Source organism: Dendronephthya gigantea, unplaced genomic scaffold (assembly GCF_004324835.1).
Source record: "Dendronephthya gigantea isolate DGI-Jeju-01 unplaced genomic scaffold, DenGig_1.0 000027F, whole genome shotgun sequence".
NCBI classification, from domain to species: Eukaryota; Metazoa; Cnidaria; class Anthozoa; order Malacalcyonacea; family Nephtheidae; genus Dendronephthya; species Dendronephthya gigantea.
This window is the reverse complement of record NW_021163037.1, coordinates 1,394,674-1,418,685: the sequence shown is the minus strand read 5'-3', so window position 1 is coordinate 1,418,685 and position 24,012 is coordinate 1,394,674. Positions and strand designations below refer to the sequence as shown.

The following is a 24,012-nucleotide window of genomic DNA, read 5'->3' as shown; positions in this document are numbered from 1 at the left end:
TGTTCAAATTTCACGTATTATGCTGTTATATTCACCTTCAGGTGAATATAACAAATTTCAAAATGGCGGCTAGCCGTTTTGTGGACTTACAAAGAGATAAGGGAACAAATGCGGTGCTTGTGTAAAGGCACTAAAACTTGTGCAAAAGCACTAAAACAACTCGACTTCGTCTCGGTGAATATTCCCCGATAATCGGCACCTCCCCTTCCGCGAATAATTGTCAAATATAAGGTAAGGCCCGCCGCACACGAGAGCTATCACCTGAGCTAATGACCTCGTTAGGCAGTTAACTCAGCCCGAAAACCACCCGCACACGTGAGAATTCCTCGAGCCGAATTCCTCACGAAAACTATCCTGCACGGCGCACACGAGAGTAACTTACTGAGCTGAGCTAACAGCCTCGCGAGATCTTGAGCTCAGCTAATAGCTCTCGTGTGCGGCGGACTAAAGCCCCGTTTACACTACAGTCAATTTATCGGCACGGCACGGCTAAAATGGGTACCCGTGCCCAATTTTACTAGTGCTCTGCCTCAGGCTACCAAAACAAAGGCCGGGCACGGATGAAGTGGGCACGGGTACCCATTTTAGCCGTGCCGTGCCAATAAATCCAGTGTAGTGTAAATGGGGCTTAAACCGTTTACACTACACTCGATTTTTTGGTACGGCACGGCTAAAATGGGTACCCGTGCCCATTTCATCTGTGCTCGGCCTTTGTTTTTGTAGCCTGAACACTAATAAAATTGGGTACGGGTACCTTTAGCCGTGCCGTGCCAATTAATTGAGGGTAGTGTAAACGGAGCTTTAAGGTCGAATGCACCGGAACATGGTATATAAAATGGTACATTCGAACGTGATTCGACCATGGTCGAATATACTGGAATATGGTATAATTGAAAATGGTATATTCAACCTTGATATGGTCAAGCTCCTTTCCAATTTTTGCTCTAACATGCTCTGCCAAATGAAAAATTTCAGGGGATAGCGATACCGTAAAACAACTTAAACTAATGTCGCGTGACCATGTGAATCCCGTACCGTGTAAACGGGGTCAGAGTGACAATGTTTACGTGTAATATCAGATTGAATAAAAGATTGATCCAAAAAAATACATTTACGAACTTATCAACCTTAATTTCAGGAAGTTTTAAGCCATCCTATTATGTTTACATCGATCGTTACTTGCCTGCTGCACACAGGGCCGTAGCTAGACCGCTTAATTGGGGGGGGTGTATATTCATACCATAGGAACAATAGCATACAAAAGAAATCATTCGGGCATAAGACGAATATATGAATATGCACCCCCCCAATTAAGGTTCTAGCTACGGCCCTGGCTGCACACAAATACAAGAGCGGTAGAATAACAAAAATCTTTGTTGTGAGTTCTGTATATGTACTTATGACGTCAAAGGAAATAGCAAACAAATTTGCCTATTATAAAGTCATACGCAAGGTTAACAGCCTAAGAGGAATGTGGGCACGAAGATTAACCTAGGAGAGGTATAAACATCGGTGCTGGGGTCATAACAATGTGCACGAATGAGACTTCGGTCTTTCCTGGTAAGTATTATAAGTTATTTCTAAACAGGGAAACGCAGGATCGCAAGTAACCTGTAACTATAAATTTACGTGCCTTGCGGATAGGTTACATTTATCATGTGGTCCTTTGATTTTTCAAGAGCTGAAAATTGGGGTTGAACATTGAGGCAAAGCTTCGCTTGAAGGGTAAAATAGTGCTCCTCTTACGAGGGAATCTGCTATCAAGGTAGGTAGACGAGGGAAGTTGAGTGAATACTTTTCCTAATAGGGAAACACTTTGCCTATAATAGTACTTGATAGCGGTAGATAATAAACCTGAGATTTTCGCAGCTGCATCTCACGACGCAGCGAGCCGAACATTTTTTTTTAACATTTAACAACTCTTCAGTATAGCATATTTGAAAGACTGTTTCAGCCTCGTCGTCGCCGTGTTGCCATCCTACACGTATGTTTTATGTCCTAATTGACATTCATTGGTCAACCATGCATGACTTGCCAACATTTACCACATGCTTTGCAGCATGCACTCGGGTATATCATAGATCTGTCAGCTCACGTTGGGTCTTTAGATTTTGCAAATTTAGCTATTCTTCACATTGTATAAAAATGTGATTTTAGTGTTTCGTTTTATACAATTATACGCGTTACGGTTTCGGTCGAAGTTTACATATATAAGACATTCTTTGTGTAGATTTTGCTGATAAGTCGATAACGTCTGAGTGCATTAAATGTATGCAGCTAAATCAATTAAGGTTGTCCTCTGAAAGTCAAAGTGAAAACATCAAACTGCAAAACTTCGACCTGTACGACCGACAACACTCTTCATGACGTTATTTGATAACTGCATACAAAATGTTATGACCCAAATAGAAATAATATAAATGATCTTTATTATGTAAGACCAATGTGCCTTTCGGTCGTAGCGGTTGAAGTTCAGGAGCCGGTTGTTCAAAGCTAGATTGGCGCTATAACCCTGCATGGGTTAAATTTTACTGTTGTTTTTAGTTTATATGGTTCTGCACTGCTTTTCGTTTCAAGACTTTGCAAAATAAGACTTCTATTTATCCACAAAATATTTATGAGAAAACATGCTCAATCAGCCTCAATGACTGCATAACCGAACAATTAAAAAAACTGATGTAATAATTTGAGTTAACCTAGGGTTAAGCTAACCGGCTTTTGAACAACCGGCCCAAGAGTTTTATTATTAATGATCTTTATAGAAGACAACCTTAGCTGTATGGTCGATCGTTTTGTCGATCGCACGTAACAACAAAAACTTCCTGTGGCTGCAGGTCACACTGTAAATGACATGTCTAACAGAAATCCAATTAAGTGGAATAAGATCATATCTCCGCGCAGTATTTTATTATTTAACTTCCTTCAATTTTTTGTAGGAGTACGGTGTTTATCTGACAGTGGTGCATAAACGATCATTTACGGTATTTTTAACGGCGTTTCGAGGATTTTAAAACCACAAAGAGAAACGAGGAGGTGGCAAGCCGGCAATGATGATTGAGACACAAGAGGAATGTTCCGAAAGGAGGGATGCCGCTGACGAAAGCCTGAAGAAAGCTAGACAGCTGACAAATGAAGCAATAAGTATGACTAGAGTGAAATCGTCAACCAACGAGGAGTTAAATAAGAAGATTGGCGATGTTTTAGACATTCTTGCCTTGCCTGCTAAATGGTACCAGCAAGGGAAGATCGACCCAGCGGCAATAATCAAGGGGCTCGACAGGGAAATCGAGGAGAGAAGCCACGTAGTAAATTCACCAATCTTCCCACACAAAGCTAGCGCTGTGGAGCTTGCTATTGAAGCCAGTGGAGGACGAGTTCTCAATGCAGTGTACTACTCCGAGTACAAGTCCCCACAACCAGTAGGCCAGCCGATCTTGCAGCCACCGACTTGCGTGAAAATGTTTGAGCCGAGCATTCATCTGCAAGAAAGGTATGGTATGTGTATTGAATTACATTAATTCCAGACGGTATCGGTTAGAACAACAAAGAATAAGATCGTTATATACTGAATATACAGCGCCAAGACTGAAAACTTAAATCCTCTGGCCGAATACTACCAACGTATCAATCTAAAATATGCTGAAATACGTTTGGCTGCAACAATATTATGAGAGTAATATATGGTCAAACTCGTGAGGTCGCAGGGCAGGGAAGCGAAAACAAGAGATACAAGGTTGCTATTCATTACAGGATGTTTTTAACGAAGAAAGTCCTTTCCCAAATCGCGCTTAGGATTATTTATCCCAATTCTGCAACCGTCTTTGTTATTTGTCAGTCGTCACCATAGCTTATGCCTAGCGTGTAAATTCGTTTATGAGATAGGTCGCTTGCGGTGGTTATTTATGCCCTCTCCTCCTTTAAATTTGGTAATTTTCCATTCACATCATATCAATTACGTTTTCGTGCAACCACTTATATGCATGCATGCTTCCACCAAAAATTTCATAACTTCAACTTCTACTTCATTCCCCAAGTAATTATCAGCCCATGCAAATCATGGCCATGTGTTGATGGGAGCCAGCAGCCAGCATAGGTTGATGCGATCATAATATTCTTAGTTTTCTAATTAATTCTTATTTTTCAAATCTTCCATTCAATACTGCATCGTCTTCCATTTTATACTATATCGTCATGATCATGACGATGCAGATTTATGCTGTTCAACAAGGGAGGAGCCGCTGCTAAGTTCATATCGAAGATGGAGTCGACAAGTAGCAATACTGGATTTGCTGTGAAAGGTGTGTCCTTTCTGGCAGAAGTTGAGAGTTCTTTCGGAATCCGTCGTGAAAGTTCCAGCGAATACAACATGAGATCTACCTGCGACAACCTCTCAGTCCTGAAATATGAAGCTATTACAAAGAAAGAATTCCAAATTGAAGAAGATAAGATGAGATTGACCGAGCCAGTGCAAAGACATGCATTGAACATTGGAAAGACGGGAAGGCATGCGGATGATGCCCGGTCTTTCATGCGAGTATATGGCAGCCATTACCCGATCGGAGTTCATAAACTGGGTGGAATATTCTACAGTATCGCAGACGCTGAAAGTTATACCAGGATCGAAACAACCCAATTCGCTAGGGAAACGGTCATCAAACTGGAAAGTCAAATTTCCGCTGGCTACCTGGGTGCAGGCTTTGAGGCAAAAGGGAATGTGTCTGACTCATCGAGGGAAGCCGAGGAAGGTGAGCAACAGGAAGAAAGTGTCTTCTATCGATTTTCAAAGCAGGTGATCGGGCCAGGGGCGTCCAATCCCCAGACCTTTCGCCAGCTTTTGGAGTATAACTCGACCTGGGCTATTATCGACCGTGGGCCACCGGAGGGTTACGTACCAGTGTGGCAACTGCTACGCATAGCGGGTAAGGAGTATCAAACCGCCGCTGAAACACTCAGGCAAATTTGGGAAGAAGATGAAGAAGAGAGAAAAAGGATCTGGGATATGAAAATCAGGAGAGAAAGAGATGAAAGGGATATGCATCAAGTAAAGAAAGATCTGCTGAAAATAAGAGAGGAATTTCTTGGAAGGGTATGTGTTTATGGTTTCTATATGCATTATATACGCAGACTAGATTTTCCTTGAAATTAAATTGGTGGCAAACTTGGGCAATAGACCTTTTCAGCTTGTATGCAAATTAACCCATTCACGTCACATGGTCTGAAATGGTCAAGTTTTATTTGCTATTCCATGGTCACAACATCTGAAATAGGTTAATTTGCTTGCAAGCTTGAAAGGTCTATTGTGAATAATTTGAAGTCCTACATACACTTATCACAATCATTGTATACAAATCGTGGCCTAAAAATTACCACAGCTCTACCTTGCAATCATATTGGTAGATTGTTATGCAACCAAACCACTATACTCATACACAAAATCCATTACTCCATTTTCACAATTGCCATGTACCTATGGTCCTCCTATACCCTTCCCAAAACACAACCAAAAGACAATTTTCATCGATCTGCACGTCTAGAAGAGAAGTGACAGGCCCGTAATGATTTGGTCTGGGGCATGCCTTTATTTGAAACAAATTTTCACGCGAACAAAAGCACAAAATAATCCTACTATACTGCTAGGCCATGTTGCTTACCCCCTTAAACACGTTCACGCAATTTTTATCTCAAAGTAGCCAGCCTGACAATTACGTCCGGCTATACTAATATTTTGTTTCGTTGACTGTGAAAACAATCTAGTGAATATTGGTATAATACCTAACTTAAAATTTGCAAAGCAGAAATAAATCGTCAGGCTGGCTACTCCTTGTGGACCGTTAAATGTCATTTATAGTATACATATATACATATCTCAAGGGAAGAAGACTAGTTTTGTCCCTGGCCGCTATTACGACAATCCTGGACTTTTGAAACAATTAGGTATACTTCAAATTATTTTAGCGTTATCGAATTGGCAAGAGTTACAGACCCGTTAACGCCAAGCTGAAGATCGAAAAGGATTGGTTGGAACATAAAGATGCCTATGATCAAGCTATAGACTTCATCATGGAAGATCCAGACTGTCGCATTTGCAACATAGTATATTGTTGGCATATTTGTGGAGGCGGCTACTCGCTGATGTGTTGGGAGGTCACACGAGAAACCAAGTCCCTCCAATTCGATAGGATATCAGGAGGGCACGTACTGTTTTTCTCCGAAACTTGCTTCCTGTGGAAAGATGACGTTCCGCTGCGTGGATAACTGCAAAGACGATTTCAGCAATCACTTTACATTTTTCTTTGTAACTCGATACATTTTCTCGCATAATCAGTAAGGCGTTTTTTTAAAGGGGATTCTATTACATTACGTGCACATATAGTTCAGAGCATTGCTTGCAGTTAATAAATATTTTCAATAAAATTTAGTTATATAAATTCACAAGGTTTTACTCCCTTATTTCTCCCCTAACTTTTTTACGGACACGTACCGGCCTGATATACTCTTCCAGTTGACATAAACCTTTCCTCGATACCTTGCGATTGCTCTATTACTACCGATGCATGCTTATGTAAAAACTGTAGACAGTCGGTATAGCATCTCTAAATGATACGTAAACTTTACGGATTTGTTCAAATTGTAATGTAGTTCGTTGTAAATACGCAATTCAGATTACGAGCTGCCTATGTATTTATTCATTTTCAATTACAATTAGAATTTCGTAAACACGATAACTCACCAGGTTTTTACGCTAGAACGACGGAATTGGTTTATTTTGTAGTAAATATTTTTGCCTCGGAGCTAAACCTAGAACAAATAAAACTTTTGGAGGCTATATATATATCAATATAAAACTTCTACGATCTATCTAAAATATTAACAGTCGCATTTTTACTTAGACTGAACGGAACTATTTCATGTTCACCTCCGAGCCAAATATTTGATTTGTCTTTACATGCAGTCAACCATGAAAATTTTATCAACTTAGCTTGAGTTGGCGTGCACGGAAGTAAGCAGAATGAGAATTTTAGTTTGCTAAGAAAAGCGACAAAAAAGGCTTCGATATATTCATAAAATATAGAGTACATAGAACAATGAAACAATAAAATAAGGCAATCGACCCCTTTTGTTTGTCCCCTTTTATAAATTATTCGACCATGGTCAAGTCATATGGTCGAGTATACCATATTCCGGTATATTCTACCATGGTCGAGTATACCACATTTCAATTTGGTACCTACTTCGGTCTTTCGGTACCTAGTTTGGCTATTCGACCATGGTCGCGTATACAACATTTCGGTATATTCGGGTCGAGTATACCATATTCCGCTTTAGTATTTTTGCATAAGTGAATACGACACATCCTACATTTTGATTGGTCAAATTCGACGTATTATGCTGTCATATATTCGCCTGAAGGTGAATATAATTAACAGCATAATACGCGTGCGTGTAAACATAATAGGATGGTATAAAACTTCCTAAAATTAAGGTTGATGAGTTCATAAATGTATTTTTTCGGATCAATCTTTAATTCAATCTTATATTATACACGTAAACATTGTCACTCTGACCCCGTTCAAATGCGGGTACGGGATTCACGTGGTCACGACATCAGTTTACGGTATCGCTATCCCCTGAAATTTTTCATTTGGCAGAGGAGCAAAAATTGGAAAAGAACTTGACCATATCAAGGTTGAATATACCATTTTCTATTATACCATATTCCAGTATATTCGACCATGGTCGAGTATACCATATTCCGGTGCATTCAACTTTACCATGTAGAATTGCCGGAATATGGCGTATTTTATACCATATAAGTACTAAAGTTTAATGCTCCGGAATATGGTATACTCGACCATGGTCGAATATACTAGAATATTATATAATCGAAAATGGTATATTCAACTTTGATATGGTCAAGCTCCTTTCCAAATTTTTGCTCTAACATGCTCTGCCATCAGTGCCAGGCTCTGCCAAATGAAAAATTTTAGGGGATAGCGATACCGTAAACTGATGTCGTGACCACGTGAATCCCGTACCCGCATTTGAACGGGGTCAGAGTGACAATGTTTACGTGTATAATATAAGATTGAATTAAAGATTGATCCAAAAAGGTACATTTACGAACATATCAGCGTTAATTTTAGGAAGTTTTAAACCATCCTATTATGTTTACATGCCTCCTGCACACAAATACAAAAGTGAAAAGAGGTAGAATAACATTATAACAAAAATCTTTGTTGCGAGTTATTTATATGTACTTATGACGTCAAAGGAAATAGCAAACAAATTTAGAGGTATAAACATCGGTGCTCGGTCTTTCCTAAAATCAATTTAAAGTTGAAGTACAGTTCGTGGTAAGTATTATGAGTTATTTCTAAACAGGTAAACGCAGGATCGCAAGTAACCTGTAACTATAAATTAACGTGCCTTGCGGAAAGGTTACATTTATCATGTGGTCCTTTGATTATTCCAGAGCTGAAAATTGGGGTTGAACTGACATTGAAGCAAAACTTCGCTTGAAGGGTAAAATAGTGCTCCTCTTACGAGGGAATCTGCTATCAAGGTAGGTAGACGAGGGAAGTTGAGTTAATACTTTGCCTAATAGGGAAACACTTTGCCTATAATAGTACTTGATAGAGGTAGATAATAAACTTGTGGTAGTAAATATCTTTGTTCAACTATTTCAAAATGCTTGTCTTTCCCGTTATTCAAATCAGTGATGTCGTCCACCTTCTGCATGTTTACAACTGTAAAATCTGAGATTTTCGCAGCTGCAGCGAGCCGAACATAATTCATAAACCCGATGTTTTAACGTTGTTGAATTTATGCGATTTTTAATATTTAACAACTCTTCATCATAGCATATTTGAAGGACTGTTTCAGCCTCGTCGTCGCCGTGTTGCCGTCCTACATGTATGTTTTATGTCCCAATGTCATGACATTCATTGGTTGACCATGACGTGCCAACATTTATCACATGAGCGTGCCTGCTTTGCAGCATGCACTCGGCCTCGGGTACATCATAGATCTGTCAGCTTTCGTTGGGTATTTAGATTTAGATCTTCAGATTTAGCTATTCTTCACATTGTATAAAAATGAGTTTTAGTGTTCGTCCGAGTGCATTATATTCAGCTAATTCAATAAGGTTGTCCTCTGAAGGGCAAAATGAAAACATCAAAATCTCGACCTGTACGACCGAAAAGCAAACCAGATATAAAATATATTTTCTTCATTATTTAACTTTTTGCTAAATTCTTTTAACAACACTCTTCATGACATTATTTGATAACCGCATACAAAATGTTGTGACCAAATAGAAACAATATAAATTAATTTTATTATGTGAAGACCAATGTGCCTTTCGGTCGTATAGCGGTTGAAGTTCAGAGGCCGGTTGTTCAAAGCTATAGGTTAGCGCTAACCCTGGGTTAAATTTTATATGGTTCTGCACTGCTTTCCGTTCAAGATTCTGAAAAATAAGACTTCTATTTATCCACAAAATATTTATGAGAAAACATGTTCAACTGCATAACTGAACAATTAAAAACACTGATCGGTAAAAATTTGAGTAAACCTATGGTTAATTTAACCGGCTTTTGAACAACCGTACCGCCGTACCGGCCCCAGAGTTTTATTATTAATGTTCTTTATAGAAGACAACCTTAGCTGTATGGTCGATCGTTTTGTCGATCGCACGTAACAACAAAAACTTCGGTTGCAGGTCACACTGTAAACTATGATGACATATCTGACAGAAATCCAATTAAGTGGAATAAAATCCATATCTCCGCGCAGTATTTTATTAATTAACTTCTTTCAGTTTTTTGTAGGAGTACGGTGCTTATCTCACAGCGGCGCATAATCGATCATTTACGGTATTTTTAACGGGGTTTCAAAAATTTCAAAAACACAAAGAGAAACGAGGAGGCGGCAATGATGCTTGAGACACAAAATGAATCTTCCGAAAGGAGGGATGCCGCTGACGAAAGCCTGAAGAAAGCTAGACAGCTGACAAATGAAGCAATAAGTATGACTAGAGAGAAATCGTCAAACAACGAGGAGTTAAATAAGAAGATTGCCGATGTCTTAAACATTTTTGCTTTGCCTGTTAAATGGTACCAGCAAGGGAAGATCGACCCAGCGGCAATAATCAAGGGGCTCGACAGGGAAATCGAGGAGAGAAGCCACGTAGTAAATTCACCAATCTTCCCACACAAAGATAGCGCTGTGGAGCTTGCCATTGAAGCCAGTGGAGGACGAGTTCTCAATGCAGTGTACTACTCCGAGTACAAGTCCCCACAACCAGTAGGCCAGCCGATCTTGCAGCCACCGACTTGCGTGAAAATGTTTGAGCCGAGCATTCATCTGCAAGAAAGGTATAGTATGTGTATTGAATTAAATTAATTCTAGACGGTATCGGTTAGAACAACAAAGAATAAGATCTTATATTACAATGCCAAGACTAAAAACTTAAATCCTCTGAGAGGAATCCTACCAACAAACCACTAAACTACGAACAAAAAGAAATTTAGAAAGAAATGCTGAAATACGTTTGGCTGCAAGAATATCATGAGAGTAATATATGCATGGTCAAACTCGTGAGGTCGCAGGACAGGAAGCGAAAACTAGAGATACAAGGTTGCTAAGAATTTCATTCAGTAGGGGATGGTTTTTAACGAAGAAAGTCCGTTCCCAAATCGCGTTTAGGATTATTTATCCCAATTCTGCAACCGTTTTTGTTATTCGTCACCATGGCTTATGCCTATATAGCCTGTAAATTCGTTTTTGAGATAGGTCGCTTGCGGTGGTTATTTAGGGACCAGTCATTATTAATGCTGGGTAGGGGGCTGGAGGAAATTTATGAAAACAGCAAAAACTTTTCATAACCCCTTATTTTTATAACAAAATTGTTTTAGCCCCCCCCCCTTTATTGAGGCAATGTATTTCATAGCCCCCCCCCTTCCCCTCCAATTTTGAATTAAATGACTCACAGTTTCGTCACTATTTTTCTTGCCCTCATACTTGTTTACTTCCATATCCTCTAGAAAACAACTATATGTACAAGGGCGTAGGAAGCATCCAGAGGTTGGGGGGGCACCAGCTTCTAGGGGCACTTTTGGTTAATAAAAATGGCGGTTAAAATGGTTACTAAAAAATATATATATATAGGGACGGTTTGATTCAGAGACCGCCGACCGCAGAGCATTTTTCGTATTTTTTGGGTTTGGAACTGCTAGGGGGGTTCGGGGGCATAATCCCCGAGAAAGTTTTGAGATATATGCCTCTGAAATGGCCGCAAATCCCTCTCAATTTAAGGATTATTGGGAAATAGTAGATACTTTTTTGTTTCTTTTCGCTTCCCAAAAAGGCTTTTTTTTTCACAAAAAAGCGGCACTTTTGGTCCCTTGAGAAATCTTGGGGGGGCACGTGCCCCCAGTGCCCCCCCTTCCTACGCCACTGTATATGTACACTCTACACTGTATATATCCATTATTACTTTTTGATATTACATGTTACAAACTATTCCATAGAATTTACTTTTTGTTGCCCCCCCCCCTTCGTGTTCAAAATTTTTGCTAGCCCCCCATTCACTGGTCAAAAATTTTTGGTGGCCCCTCCGAATTTCCTCCGGCCCCCTACCCGGCATTAATAATGACTGGTCCCTTATGCCCTCTCCTTTTTTAAATTTAGTAATTTTCCATTCACATCATATCAATTACGTTTATTTTCGTGCAACTACTTATATGCATGCATGCATGCTTCCACCAAAAATTTCATAACTTCGACTTTTATTTCATTCCGCACGTAATTATCAGTCTAAATCATGGCCATTTGTAATTAATGGGAGCCAGCATAGGTTGATGCGATCATAATATTCTAAGTTTTCTAATTAATTCTCATTTTTCAAATCTTCCATTCTATATACTGCTGATGATGACGATGCAGATTTATGCTGTTCAGCAAGGGAGGGGCCGCTGCTAAGTTCGTATCGAATATGGAGTCGACAAGTATTAATGCTGGATTTGCTGTGAAAGGTGTGTCCTTTCTGGCAGAAGTTGAGAGTTCTTTCGGAATCCGTCGTGAAAATTCCAGCGAATACAACATGAGATCCACCTGCGACAACCTCTCAGTCCTGAAATATGAAGCTATTACAAAGAAAGAATTCCAAATTGAAGAAGATAAGATGAGATTGACCGAGCCAGCGCGAAGACATGCATTGAATATTGGAAAGACGGGAAGGCATGCGGATGATGCTCGGTCTTTCATGCGATTATATGGCAGCCATTACCCGATCGGAGTTCATAAACTGGGTGGAATATTCTACAGTATCGCAGACGCCGAAAGTTATACCAGGATCGAAACAACCCAATTCGCTAAGGAAGCGGTCACCAAACTGGAAAGTCAAATTTCCGCTGGCTACCTGGGTGCAGGCTTTGAGGCAAAAGGGAATGTGTCTGCCTCGTCGAAGGAAGCCGAGGAAGGTGAGCAACAGGAAGAAAGTGTCTTCTATCGATTTTCAAAGCAGGTGATCGGGCCAGGGGCGTCCAATCCCCAGACCTTTCGCCAGCTTTTGGAGTATAACTCGACCTGGGCTATTATCGACCGTGGGCCACCGGAGGGTTACGTACCAGTGTGGCAACTGCTACGCCAAGAGGGTAAGGAGTATCAAACCGCTGCTGAAAAACTCAAGCAAATTTGGGGACAAGATGAAGAAGAGAGAAAAAAGATCTGGAAAATGAAAATCAGGACAGAAAGAGATGAAAGGGATATGCAACAAGTAAAGAAAGATCTGCTGAAAATAAGAGAGGAATTTCTTGGAAGGGTATGTATTCATGGTTTCTATATGCATTATACGCTGACTATATTTTCCCTGAAATTAAATTGGTTGCGAATTTAGGCAATAGATCTTTTCAGTTTGTATGCAAATTAACCCATTCACGTCACATGGTCTGAAATGTTTAAGTTTTATAATTTGCTATTCCATGGTCACAACATCTGAAATGGGTTAATTTGCTTGCAAGCTTAAAAGGCCTATTGTGGATATTTTGAAGTCCTACATACACTTATCACAATCATTGTATACAAATCGTGGCCTACAAATTACCACAGCTCTACCTTGCAATCATATTGGTAGTTTTTTATGCAACCACTATACTTATACACAAAATCCATTACTGCATTTTCACAATTGTCATGTACCTATGGTCCTATACCCTTCCCAAAACACTTTCACCGATCTGCACGTCTGGAAGAGAAGTGACAGGCCGTAATGATTTGGTCTGGGGCATGCTTTTTTTTCGAACCAAATTTTCACGCGAACAAAAACACGAAATGATCCTACTATACTGCTAGGCCATGTTGCTTACCCTATTAAACACGTTCACGCAATTTTTATCTCTAAGTAGCCAGCCTGACAATTACGTACGGCTATTACTAATATTTTTTTTCGTGGCTGTGAATATGTGAATATGTGAATATTCACAGTCAACGAAAGTGAATATTGATATAATACGTATAAAGGCTGCTTTCTACTTACGCGTTTTTTATACGCACGGGCACGAACACGTACGAAAAATTTTAAATGCTTTTAAATTTTTATCATTTAACATCTAGGTAAACTAATACATACTAAAATATGCAGAAAACTAAGTTCCTTCGATTTATTCACTTACTTTTCAGTTTGAGGTAACATGTATAAGGATTTAGACTTTTACGTGTGTGTACGTGCGTATGAAAAACGCGTAAGTGGAAAACAGCCTTAACTTAAAATTTGCTTAGCAGAACTAAATCATCAGGCTGGCTACGCCTTGTGGACCGTTAAATGTCATTTATAGTATACATATATACACATCTCAAGGGAAGAAGACTAGTTTTGCTCCTGGCCGCTATTACGACAATCCTGAACTTTTGAAACAATTAGGTATACTTCAAAATTATTTTAGCGTTATCGAATTGGCAAGAGTTACAGACCCGTTAACGCCAAGCTGAAGATCGAAAAGGATTGGTTGGAACATAAAGATGCCTACGATCAAGCTATAGACTTCATCATGGAAGATCCATACTGTCGCATTTGCAAAATAGTATATTGGTGGCATATTTGTGGAGGCGGCTACTCGCTGATGTGTTGGGAGGTCCCACGAGAAACCAAGTTCCTCCAATTTGATACGATATCAGGAGGGCACGTGCTGTTTTTCTCCGAAACTTGCTTCCAGTGGAAAGATGACGTTCCGCTGCGTGGATAATTGCAATGACGAGTTCAGCAATCACTTTACATTAAACGAGATTCTATTACATTACGTGCACATGTAGTCCAGAGCATCGCTTGCAGTTAATAAAATTTTGCAATAAAATTCAGTTAAATTCACAAGGTTCTACTCCGGACCCTTATTTTTCCCCTAACGGACACTTACCGGCCTGATATTATTGCTCTGTAAAACAGATTGATGAAATATCTTCCTAATTTAAAATTGTTTGTCTCAGATTCATCTCATTAAAAAATTGATTTAACCACGCGTTTTTAGTTATTTAAATCAAATTTAAATTGGTAGTGTTTACACAGTGTGGGGAGGGGACAAATGAACAAATTTTCCGACCTATCAACAAAGCCCTATTTGCTCACGATTTTTAAAATGTTCACTATCAGATACAATTGGTACGGATGAAATTTGGTTCATCTGCTTAGTATAGTCCAAATTTCACCAATCTCACTAACTTAAAATTGAACATGTGTAAGCAGATAAAATTAGTGATACACAGGATAAGATTAGTAATTACAATGATACAGTTGAAATTTTACTAGCACGTTATTGGGCAATCAAAACCTATAAATAGGGTGCGCAGCCCTGCATGGTGTCACGTGTGGTTTGGAAAGCGTAGAAGGTCGGTAGCACAAAGATCTGTAGCATCATTGACGCCTATGTTTACGAGTCGTATGCATGTAATGAAGGATCGAGCGACGCATACTATAGCAATCGAGGCGACAAATATATTTAAGGGTTTATAGTTGATATAACATGTACGTTCTTGTACCAGTTTGATAATTACACTACCGAGAAAATTTATTTTAGTATTCCTAATTTTATAAATTGTAATCACAGAGCAAAAACCTTTCGCCGTCTAAATATCTAGGTAGGAGGAAGTCAAGCTCGCCTGACACACACTGTTGTTAATCACACTAGGCATTATTTATATACAGCTGCTAGATGACCCACGTGTAGAAACACAGCGCCCTACGTTGTGGTATAACTTTGTTTTGCCATGGGTTTTCAAAACGAAATGTAATATTGGGATATACGTTTACTTAAATATACTATAAGAGTCAAATTGTCTCTACTTTCGCTAATATCCTTCCAAAACACCAAACATTTTTACTGGTCAATTCCCTGGGCCTTGACAAAAAAAGGTTGGTTTCATCTTAGCTTTCTGTCGCTTGACGAGAATTCAACTTCCAATATTATATATATCTCGTACTGGACGCATGCCAAACTATAATTTACATCTGATCAGACAAATTACACGATTTTTCTTTCGATACTGAAAATACGCCGTTTTTGAATCCATTGTGTTTACTTCCACTTTCAGAAACGGCAGAAAAAGGAACATTCCACGACATTCACTTTCACTTCTAATTAATTAAAGACCTCAATATATTATACGGTGATATTTTTCTAATTGAAGCGATCGACCACTGAAAGATATGGTTATTAAACTTGAAATGCATAAGCTAAATACAAGATGCAACACTGACATAAATAATGGCTTTGGACAAATCCCTGAAAAACGAAGAAGACGAGCTGCACTTCTATCAGTGCTTATAACATTCGTTATAATGGTGATTCTTCTCGCCGGCTTCACCAAACCGAGTTCCAAGCTGTACGCCGTCAACACTGGAAACTCGAGTGAGGCAGATATGAAATGTAAGAGAGAGAAGAACGAGCATTATCACGTCGGAGTATTTATCTGGTCATTAAGCATAATTGGCATTATTCTTGGGGAGCTCCTGAATCGCTTATGTCTGATATTTGAGGAATATTTTCATCTTAACACGCGATATAGAGGGAGCAAAAGGAGAATGCTTCATGCATGCTTCAATGACATTTCAATCCGAACTTTTCTGTTCGGCATTCTCGTCGTTTTCGTCATCATTACAACGACGCTGCTATCACAAGGGACAGATTATCTCGAGTTTGAGCATGTGGAAATCATCTTGAGTGGGTTAGGCAGTTGCTCGCTTGTTCGATACCTGCTCGGTCTTAACTCGATTTCGCGAGTTCAACTCTCTTCTTTGATGGAAAACAACAACCGGTTAGTGGCAAATGGTCTAGCATGGTCCTACTTCTTTGGTTACCTAAAGATTTTTCTTCCTCGGCTGAACGAAAGAATTGAGCAATCCGAGTGGAAAAATACTTTGTCTTCGAAGAAGCTGTATATCCTAATGCCGCGAGATTGCTTTGCATACAGTTTGCTTAGTGATGAAGACAAGAACATTGAGCTTGTCAAAGATGCCTCCATTGAGTACAAGGCTGATCGTGCCGGAATCCCAAAGGTTTACCGTCTAAATGTCTATAAGATAAACGGAACGGCTAATCTAAATAATCGCCCGCTTCATATATTGGCCGAGTACGCATCGCCTCTTTCCTGTTTACATGAAATGAGTCACGAGGCGGAAGCGCGGCTAAGTAGAGAGGACCGGGACGAGCAAGCAAAGTTGTTTCTACGGACATTGAAGTCGATCATGAAATATCCGCCAATACCTGAAGTTCCGAATAGGTGTAAACTTGTGCCGTATGCAAGATGCCCTGGAGTACAAATATCCAAAGTGTTAGCTGAGGCAGTTTTTGAAGACATGGAAGGTAGGGTGCATTGTTGTACAGTTTGTGGTTTTAGATAATATAATTCGATTATATACACATTCATTTTACTTATATATATAGAACAATCATATTTATAGAATCACAAGAATAATAAATTTATATAGGAAAAACGTAATTAGTAAATTGGCGAAAGTGTACGAAAATTATGCAGCAGAATTTGCTAACATTTTAGCCATTTTTTCCTCAGGATTTTATGACATTTCTCTCAACCATGCAATTTCAAAATTTCTATACCAATTTTTTTCTCGGTGAACGAATGCCGTTGTATATAAATTGCGTTTTTGGTAAAAAAAATGGTTATGTGCGTTATAATTTCCTGTTTTTACTATCATGCACGACATGCAGTACCAATATACCACTCACTTGCTCATGCACATCTACATCGCTTTACTTTCAGGCTGCAATACAGATTTTGCTGAATCAAATTACGAATTAAGGAGGGAATAAATGACTGAAACACTTTTCTTTGCATTTTATTCTTCACATATTACAATTTTGCATAGAAATTGCCTACATATATTTTTCATATAGTGTAAACAACCTTTGTGGGTTTTAGTCAAGCATTTTTGAAATACCAACTTAGGCGAGGCGACAAATGCATCTGGGGAATCAGTCACAAGTTCACCTCGTAAACAGAAAGATCTGGTTGGTAAGTGCCTCGCCTTTTAAAGGCTTTATCATCGCATTTATCTTACCGATATCTATTTAATTGCTCTGCCTCTTTACCTGCCTCTACTCTCACTCTGTCTAACAGTTTTGGGCAAGCAACTAGTCCCCACACGCTGCTAATCTTGTTCAGTTGTTGTTGTTGTTGTTGCTGTTGTTCCTTTTAAAATTGATTGGGTTTTTTTCTCTGCTAACATGAATTAATATATGAATATTAGCCCCGCTCACAGCTCGTTTCCTTCTAGACTTGGCCTGCTATCACTGCCAGGAAAAAGGCCACAAACTGCGGAAATGCCCACGTCTTGAAAAAAGCGGAATGACGAATAAAGGAACAAGGGAGAAAAGAGGAGAGAGGCCGCCGGAGAGAGAAAAGTGTAAATTTTTATTCAATATATACCAGTAAACCACGCAATATGTTTGAAATGAAAGAAAAGTAAACCTCAATCATCGACTTTTCATTCCGTTTCATATAATATAACAGTTTTGGCAAAATCATGTTTCATTCAAACACGGGTGCGTGCTTATATGCACATGGAGACTTCAGTCATATCAGCCACGCGCTTTTATTTCCGTCCAGATTTGATTTGCTATCATTGCAATGAAGAAGGTCACAAAAAAAAGAAATGTCCACATATCCTGAAAGACAAAGAAAAAAAGGGTGGAAGGAGATCGAGAAGGTATAGAGTCCACAGGGGAGAGTGGGTAACTAACACGAGCGGCCGTGTTAATGTATTGCCTATTGAATATATAATCATGAGCGCGCAGCGCGATTGTAAACTACTTGTGAAATGAATTTGTAATAAATGAGATTTGAATAGATATGCAAATAACAAACACTAGTGATTGTATTTTGCCGATACAACCAGTCAACCACAAGTGTTTGTAACTGATTTGCATGTCTGTTCAAACTAATTTGTATGGGATATACAGGGTGTGTTTATGACCTGTTTAAGAAATTTGGTTGGGTATAAATCATTAATTATTCATGAATTTCACAAATACATATTATACATATACATTGCCATTCCGGTTCCAGAAATACATTCTAATTTATAGCATAACATCTTTAGACTTCAAATACCGACTTTTTTGCCTCGTAAAGAAACGTCTTATTCTTGATATAAAGGATATCTTTTTATCGATATATAGCCACCATTACAGAATCTGAGAAGATGCAGAGTCAGCAGGAATGGTACCACCCGGGCAATACTATAGCAGCTTGGCAAAGTTTTCAGATTGGTATTATGTGATTCAGTGTTCGTCACATGCACTTCTCAAGTCCAAATAAAGTTTTTATTTCCTATCACCCATGGACGTGATGCAACAACATTGTTTTTTCGTTGTGAAGCGTTTTTTAGTAGAAAACGGTTATGCGGTATACGGAGTTTACTTGACCATGCAGCAGTGGCGGCGCCAAGGGGGGGCAGGGGGGGGCAAATGCCCCCCCCATATTATTTTCTGCCCCCCCATTTTGCCCCCCCTTTCTCAAATATCTGCAGAAATTATTGCCGTAAAAAATAATATTTAATAGTAATAAATTGAAATACAAAATAGCTACAGGATAAAATGGGCGTGACTGTCAATTGTTGACACATCGTAATCAAATTTTGCCCCCCCAAAATATTAATTCGCCCCTCAAATGCCCCCCCAAATTTTCAGACCTGGCGCCGCCACTGCCATTCAGGAATAAATACGCGTCAAAAGAGATGCACCAGGTTAAATTGTCCGAAACCGTGCTGGATTCGAACACATTAATTCCGGTTCATTTCGACTAAAAATTTCCAGTGCAGGCATGTATACAAAAGTCGCGCGTGTTTTTTTTTGTTGTCTATTTTTTAGCCTTCCTTGTCGAAATGACACAATCACATAGAGAATTGTGTTTTGGCAGACCCGGGTTATCCGCGGCTTAGGCAAGCGAAAACTCAGCCAAGAGTGCCGCCCCGTCTATAGTCAGGGATGACTCATGTCATCGTAAAATTGAAAAATATACCGTAATTAGGAAAAGAGGGACGTATACAGGCGGTGATCGCCCAAGTCATTTACAATCTAGTTTTGAAAACGATGAAATCCATGTAGGAAATTAGGAAGATGTTATGACATCAGGGAAACTGGAAGATTATATGGCATTATATATCTATCTATCTATATATAGATAAATCGAACGTGTATACGTATATATTTTGGTACGGTTGTCAGTTTATCATATTCAAACTCATCTGACCGTTTACGTGTTCACAGGAATATAATAGCGCACCAAATCAACATTTACAAGTTAAAGCGAGCCTATATAGCTAATATTATATTGTGTGTTTATAGGAGTTTCAGAACCAAGGTAGGAGCTTTGCCAGTTAAATTTCTAAAAGTAGCTAAATTATTTATTTACGGTAACTTGTTGTAATATAAACCCCAAGTCTTAGCAATTTCATGCAGCCTCAGTGTGGAATCTAAGCAATCTTCAACCTCTTCTTAATCTGCTATAAGGTAAGCTGACACCCATTTATATATGATTTTTTAGGACTATTTAACTTCCAAGCCAAAGGATAATTTATTTGGAGTAGAATTAAAGAGTAGAAAGTATACAATACTAAAGATAATGCACATATAGGCCCGACATGCAGTCGTGGTATTTCATGCATGGCATTGACTTGAGGGATCTTACAGTCAGACATTTTTACACATCAGGCTGGTTGTTCGAAAGGCGTTTGGCGTGAACGGTGGTGCATGGATAGACCAAAGTTAAAAAAACTCTCATATACATGTACTGTCCATGCAGAAATAACCTAACACCGCGGTTGCGATTCGGCTGCTGTTAGATTGTGGTTCGGTCGCAGTTCGGTCGACAACACAGTAATCATATCGAAAACATCTTAAGAAATGTATGTCAGGCCGAGTTATTCCGAGCTAGGTTAAACCACCGTCTCACGCGGTTCGTCCTCGGTCTGACCTCAGGTTAACTGTACTGCTGTACATCTTGTACTGAAAAATTAAATACCAATTTACATCAAAATATTTCAGCTCAGTTGTTGAAAAAATTGTTTTCCATTTTGAATTTATCTGTCGTTAAAGCCTTTAAGGTAGTCTAGAACATTAATTTTATTTTGAAAAATATAAAAATCTTTTCATGACATATTGCATGCGCAAGCCGCAGTTGCTCTGAGTGAAAAAAGACTTGTGAGATCTATCTAAAATAAACAGTCGCTATTTTACTTAGACTGAACGGAATGCAACACTTTTAGGTTCACACCTTTTTGTTTGCTAAGAAAAGCGACGAAAATTAAAGTTTTGCATATATATTCATAAATTATAGAGAACAATACAATACAACAATGAAACAATAGAATAAGGCAATAGACACCTTTTGTTAGCTTTGTTAGAGGTACCAAATTGGCGACTGAAAAAAGACCTTAGACCATAACTACAACTTTATTTCAATTATACGCCTAATGGCGGTTTTCCACTAGGCGGAATTTTTCGATCGAGCAAAATTTTTCGTCTGATATTCTTTTCAATTGTCAGAATTCTACCGTAGCGGATTCCCTTCGCAGGTCACAATTGAAAAAAAAATCGAGCGAAAAATTTCGTCCAATCGAAAAATTTCGCCTAGTGGAAAACCGCCTTAAGGCCCGTTTCAGACGTCGAACTTTTCATGTGCCGAACCAAAAGTTAAAACCTTTGTTTAAGTTCATTTACATTCGATTCGGCACATGAAAAGTTTGACGTGTGAAATACGAACCATGCAGTCACGAATTGGCTAAGCTCAACATATAACTATAATATATAGATGCGCGGCGAACTTAATTATTGGTACGGTCAGTTATATTTTATATTATATAATTATTTATATAGAACCAATTGACGAGGATGAACCTTCTTATTTGTGTCTTTATCGCTTTCCTGTACGCAGAAAAACTAAATTCCGAGGTCGTTCACCAATTCAATACCTGCACGAATTTTTTCTATAAGAACAGTCGCCCGACCATTGCGTTTTCAAGTCCCGTTGAAATTGACACGGAATATATTTGTCAAACGTTGGGAAATGTAGCTCGTTTTGCTACTCTCTACAGCAAGTATTGGAAAATCCCCATTTACAGCGCTTACGAGTTACCCGAACCTGAAATACCGAAAGTCGGCCCAAGCGGAGAGATTTTAGTCGGGAAAGAGTGTGTGAAAGAACAAAAAAGCCGTGGTACGTGGTTTATCGAACCGCAGGTAAATACATTCACATAAACCGTCCATCACATACCCTACTGTACAGAAATAACAACATTGCGGTTGGGGTTCGGTCGCGGTTCGGTTTCAGTCGATCGATAGAAACCGCAGACAACCGCATGCAAGGGAAAAAGTACCTTCGCAGCGGTCGTTCGCTTCCGAACGAAATGTTATGAACAGCTGAGAAGGACAACACAATAACCAAATCGAAAAAATCTTAAGAAATGTCTGTCAGACCGAGTTAGGACGAGTTTTAACTTCCGTCAGTCCGTCTCCCCGCGGTTGCACCTCTGTCTGACCTCGGTTCAACCGTGATCCGAACCGAGGTTTGACCTAGGTTAACAGTGGTTAGGTTATTTTCTTTCTGGACTGTAAGAAGTATCGATATTGATTCTGTAATTTGGGGGTTCAAAGGGGAGGCGGGCTCACTGTATTTCAACAACCTATGCTGGGACTCGTCTGCTGAAACAGTTTTTTTAATAGAAATAATATATGTGTATGGACGGAATTTATTGCAAAAATCGAAAAAAAGATGTGTCGTTTGTATAAAGAAGCATGCATACGTGATTTTCTAACACCAATCATTATTTTCCTTTTCATTAAGTGCCGCGGAGCATGCATATATAGCGATTTGGTGCGATTTATAGAAATCGCATCAAATTGCTATATATGTATACCCACTTCTTGAAAAGGAAAATAATGATTGGTGTTAGAAAATTACGTAATGAGACAGTCTCGCGGGATTCTCGCGAGACGTGAAACACATGTTTTTGGTTGAGTTTTTAGAGTTGAGACTTGAACGTTGAATTATATCTGTCAATAATATATATAGTGTTATTAATCACATTATTTTTTAAATTAGTAAAAATGTAAACAAATTTGCTGATTGGTCCTAAAACGAAATTCCTTCTTGGTCCTATAAAGACTTTTGTAATGGAGAATTATATATATACTGTATATTATAAATAGTATACTATATATAATATACAGTATAATTTTTTTATATTAGGGATGGTGTCATCCGATTGATAGTCATCCCTGCATTTTGGTTTTGCTTGATTTTTAGTTCTAATCATGCAGTTATTTTTCACAGTTAACCAACGATAAAGTTCGACCTGCAAACATGGCAACAGCGGGACATGAGGCTAAAATTTTCAAAGAGGTCCAAGCGATTGAGATTGACTATAGCAACACTGGTTTTGATAGAGGTCACCTAAATCCGGCCTCTTACAACTGTGATATAGCACGAGAAGCTACATTCACTCTTACAAACGCTATTCCTCAAAACCCTTGTTTCAACGAACAGACTTGGAAGAATCTGGAGCAAACCGCTAAGGCAGCGATGAGAAACATGTGTAATTTCCCAGGTGCCAAGCGATATTTTGTAACCGGAACAGTTCCACAAAATAGAATGATTCCAAACAAAGTACACGATGCCGAATCTGATCGTAAAAGGGAGTTCAATCGAGTTAGCGTACCCAGTCATCTGTGGACTGCAGCTTGTTGTGATTCAAGTGGGGCGACCGATGTAACTAAAAAGGCCAACGGAGGATTTTCGTTTGCCTACTATGGTGAAAATATAGCATATTCTTGCCCATCTTACGTCACTGTATCTGAACTGGAGACTTGGTTGGCTCGTACGACTAAAGAGATAAAGAGCATTAAGATTTTTGCCGACGACTGCTATAAAACTTCTGCAAATTCCAAAAGAGCAGGAGCGATGATTGGAAAGGTGATGGGAGTTCAGCAGAGCAATGCAGGAGCTGGCGTGGTCTCGATGAAGCCATGCACTATTCCACCAAAAAAGAGGCCACAGCCTCTATCATTCTAACATTCAGGAATTGGTTAATATAACTTCATTAGTAAAACAAGCTTCTTCAGTGGTGGTTATATCATGCAGTCGGTTAAACTTATCAGTCGTAATAAATATTTACCCATATAGCTGTAGAATAGAATATAACACGTGAACGCTCTACAGCCTCTACGATAGTTTAATGCCTTAATTTCATTCATTTTATAACTTCTTCATAGGTTCCATGAAGAAATAATATTCAGAAAGGGCTCAAAAAAATTAAATTCATAGTCTTACGTCTCACATAAATCACGACCATTTCATCAACGTCCAGAGTTTATTCTTTTCGCCAGTCTTCATCATGTGGCTTGTACAACGCGTTGTCAAATCGAGTTAATCGTCAAATAATCGACATCTAAATTTTCGCCCAAACACGTGTTGCCAGTTGTGTATCCTCTCGAACGAAGAACA

The 24,012-nt window shown here is 39.0% G+C and overlaps 3 protein-coding genes across 11 annotated transcripts; all 3 read left to right on the top strand.

Annotated features, from left to right (window-relative positions):
• Positions 1-1,344: 1,344 nt before the first annotated feature.
• LOC114523473 lies at positions 1,345-6,661 on the top strand. Of its 4 annotated transcripts, none has more exons than XM_028544404.1 (5): positions 1,345-1,560; positions 1,680-1,765; positions 2,937-3,490; positions 4,210-5,086; positions 5,956-6,661. In XM_028544404.1, the coding sequence occupies exons 3-5, from the start codon at positions 3,048-3,050 to the stop codon at positions 6,253-6,255; spliced, it is 1,620 nt and encodes a 539-aa protein (XP_028400205.1). In that variant the 5' UTR covers positions 1,345-1,560; positions 1,680-1,765; positions 2,937-3,047; the 3' UTR covers positions 6,256-6,661. The 4 variants fall into 4 exon arrangements, with proteins under 4 accessions (XP_028400205.1, XP_028400206.1, XP_028400207.1 ...); XM_028544405.1 differs by having other exon boundaries at positions 1,680-1,984; XM_028544406.1 differs by having other exon boundaries at positions 1,645-1,765.
• Positions 6,662-8,262: 1,601 nt separating this feature from the next.
• Positions 8,263-14,390, top strand: LOC114523491. Of its 3 annotated transcripts, XM_028544433.1 has the most exons (5): positions 8,263-8,354; positions 8,474-8,563; positions 9,821-10,376; positions 11,947-12,823; positions 13,944-14,390. In XM_028544433.1, the coding sequence occupies exons 3-5, from the start codon at positions 9,934-9,936 to the stop codon at positions 14,241-14,243; spliced, it is 1,620 nt and encodes a 539-aa protein (XP_028400234.1). In that variant the 5' UTR covers positions 8,263-8,354; positions 8,474-8,563; positions 9,821-9,933; the 3' UTR covers positions 14,244-14,390. The 3 variants fall into 3 exon arrangements, with proteins under 3 accessions (XP_028400234.1, XP_028400236.1, XP_028400235.1); XM_028544435.1 differs by having other exon boundaries at positions 8,325-8,563; positions 9,831-10,376; XM_028544434.1 differs by lacking the exons at positions 8,263-8,354; positions 8,474-8,563 and having other exon boundaries at positions 9,051-10,376.
• Positions 14,391-15,674: 1,284 nt separating this feature from the next.
• Positions 15,675-20,298, top strand: LOC114523399 (stimulator of interferon genes protein-like). Of its 4 annotated transcripts, XR_003687019.1 has the most exons (6): positions 15,675-16,853; positions 17,458-17,523; positions 17,786-17,914; positions 18,118-18,217; positions 18,690-18,779; positions 20,056-20,298. XR_003687019.1 is itself a non-coding variant. In XM_028544302.1 (5 exons), exons 1-5 carry the CDS (start codon positions 15,698-15,700, stop codon positions 18,706-18,708), a joined length of 1,470 nt encoding a protein of 489 aa, XP_028400103.1. In that variant the 5' UTR covers positions 15,675-15,697; the 3' UTR covers positions 18,709-18,929. The 4 variants fall into 4 exon arrangements, 3 of the variants coding, with proteins under 3 accessions (XP_028400103.1, XP_028400102.1, XP_028400104.1); XM_028544302.1 differs by lacking the exon at positions 20,056-20,298 and having other exon boundaries at positions 18,690-18,929; XM_028544301.1 differs by lacking the exons at positions 18,690-18,779; positions 20,056-20,298 and having other exon boundaries at positions 18,118-18,480.
• The last annotated feature ends 3,714 nt before the right edge of the window (positions 20,299-24,012 follow it).

Bases quoted from the DNA above. Each gene is read 5' to 3' on its own strand.
- LOC114523399 (XM_028544301.1), top strand. From the start codon at position 15,698: ATGGTTATTAAACTTGAAATGCATAAGCTAAATACAAGATGCAACACT. The intron at 16,854-17,457 runs GTAGGGTGCATT...ATACCAACTTAG, and splicing joins AGTTTTTGAAGACATGGAAG to GCGAGGCGACAAATGCATCT. The intron at 17,524-17,785 runs GTAAGTGCCTCG...GTTTCCTTCTAG, and splicing joins TAAACAGAAAGATCTGGTTG to ACTTGGCCTGCTATCACTGC.
- LOC114523473 (XM_028544407.1), top strand. From the start codon at position 3,048: ATGATGATTGAGACACAAGAGGAATGTTCCGAAAGGAGGGATGCCGCT. The intron at 3,491-4,209 runs GTATGGTATGTG...ATGACGATGCAG, and splicing joins AGCATTCATCTGCAAGAAAG to ATTTATGCTGTTCAACAAGG. The intron at 5,087-5,955 runs GTATGTGTTTAT...AAATTATTTTAG, and splicing joins GAGAGGAATTTCTTGGAAGG to CGTTATCGAATTGGCAAGAG.
- LOC114523491 (XM_028544433.1), top strand. From the start codon at position 9,934: ATGATGCTTGAGACACAAAATGAATCTTCCGAAAGGAGGGATGCCGCT. The intron at 10,377-11,946 runs GTATAGTATGTG...ATGACGATGCAG, and splicing joins AGCATTCATCTGCAAGAAAG to ATTTATGCTGTTCAGCAAGG. The intron at 12,824-13,943 runs GTATGTATTCAT...AAATTATTTTAG, and splicing joins GAGAGGAATTTCTTGGAAGG to CGTTATCGAATTGGCAAGAG.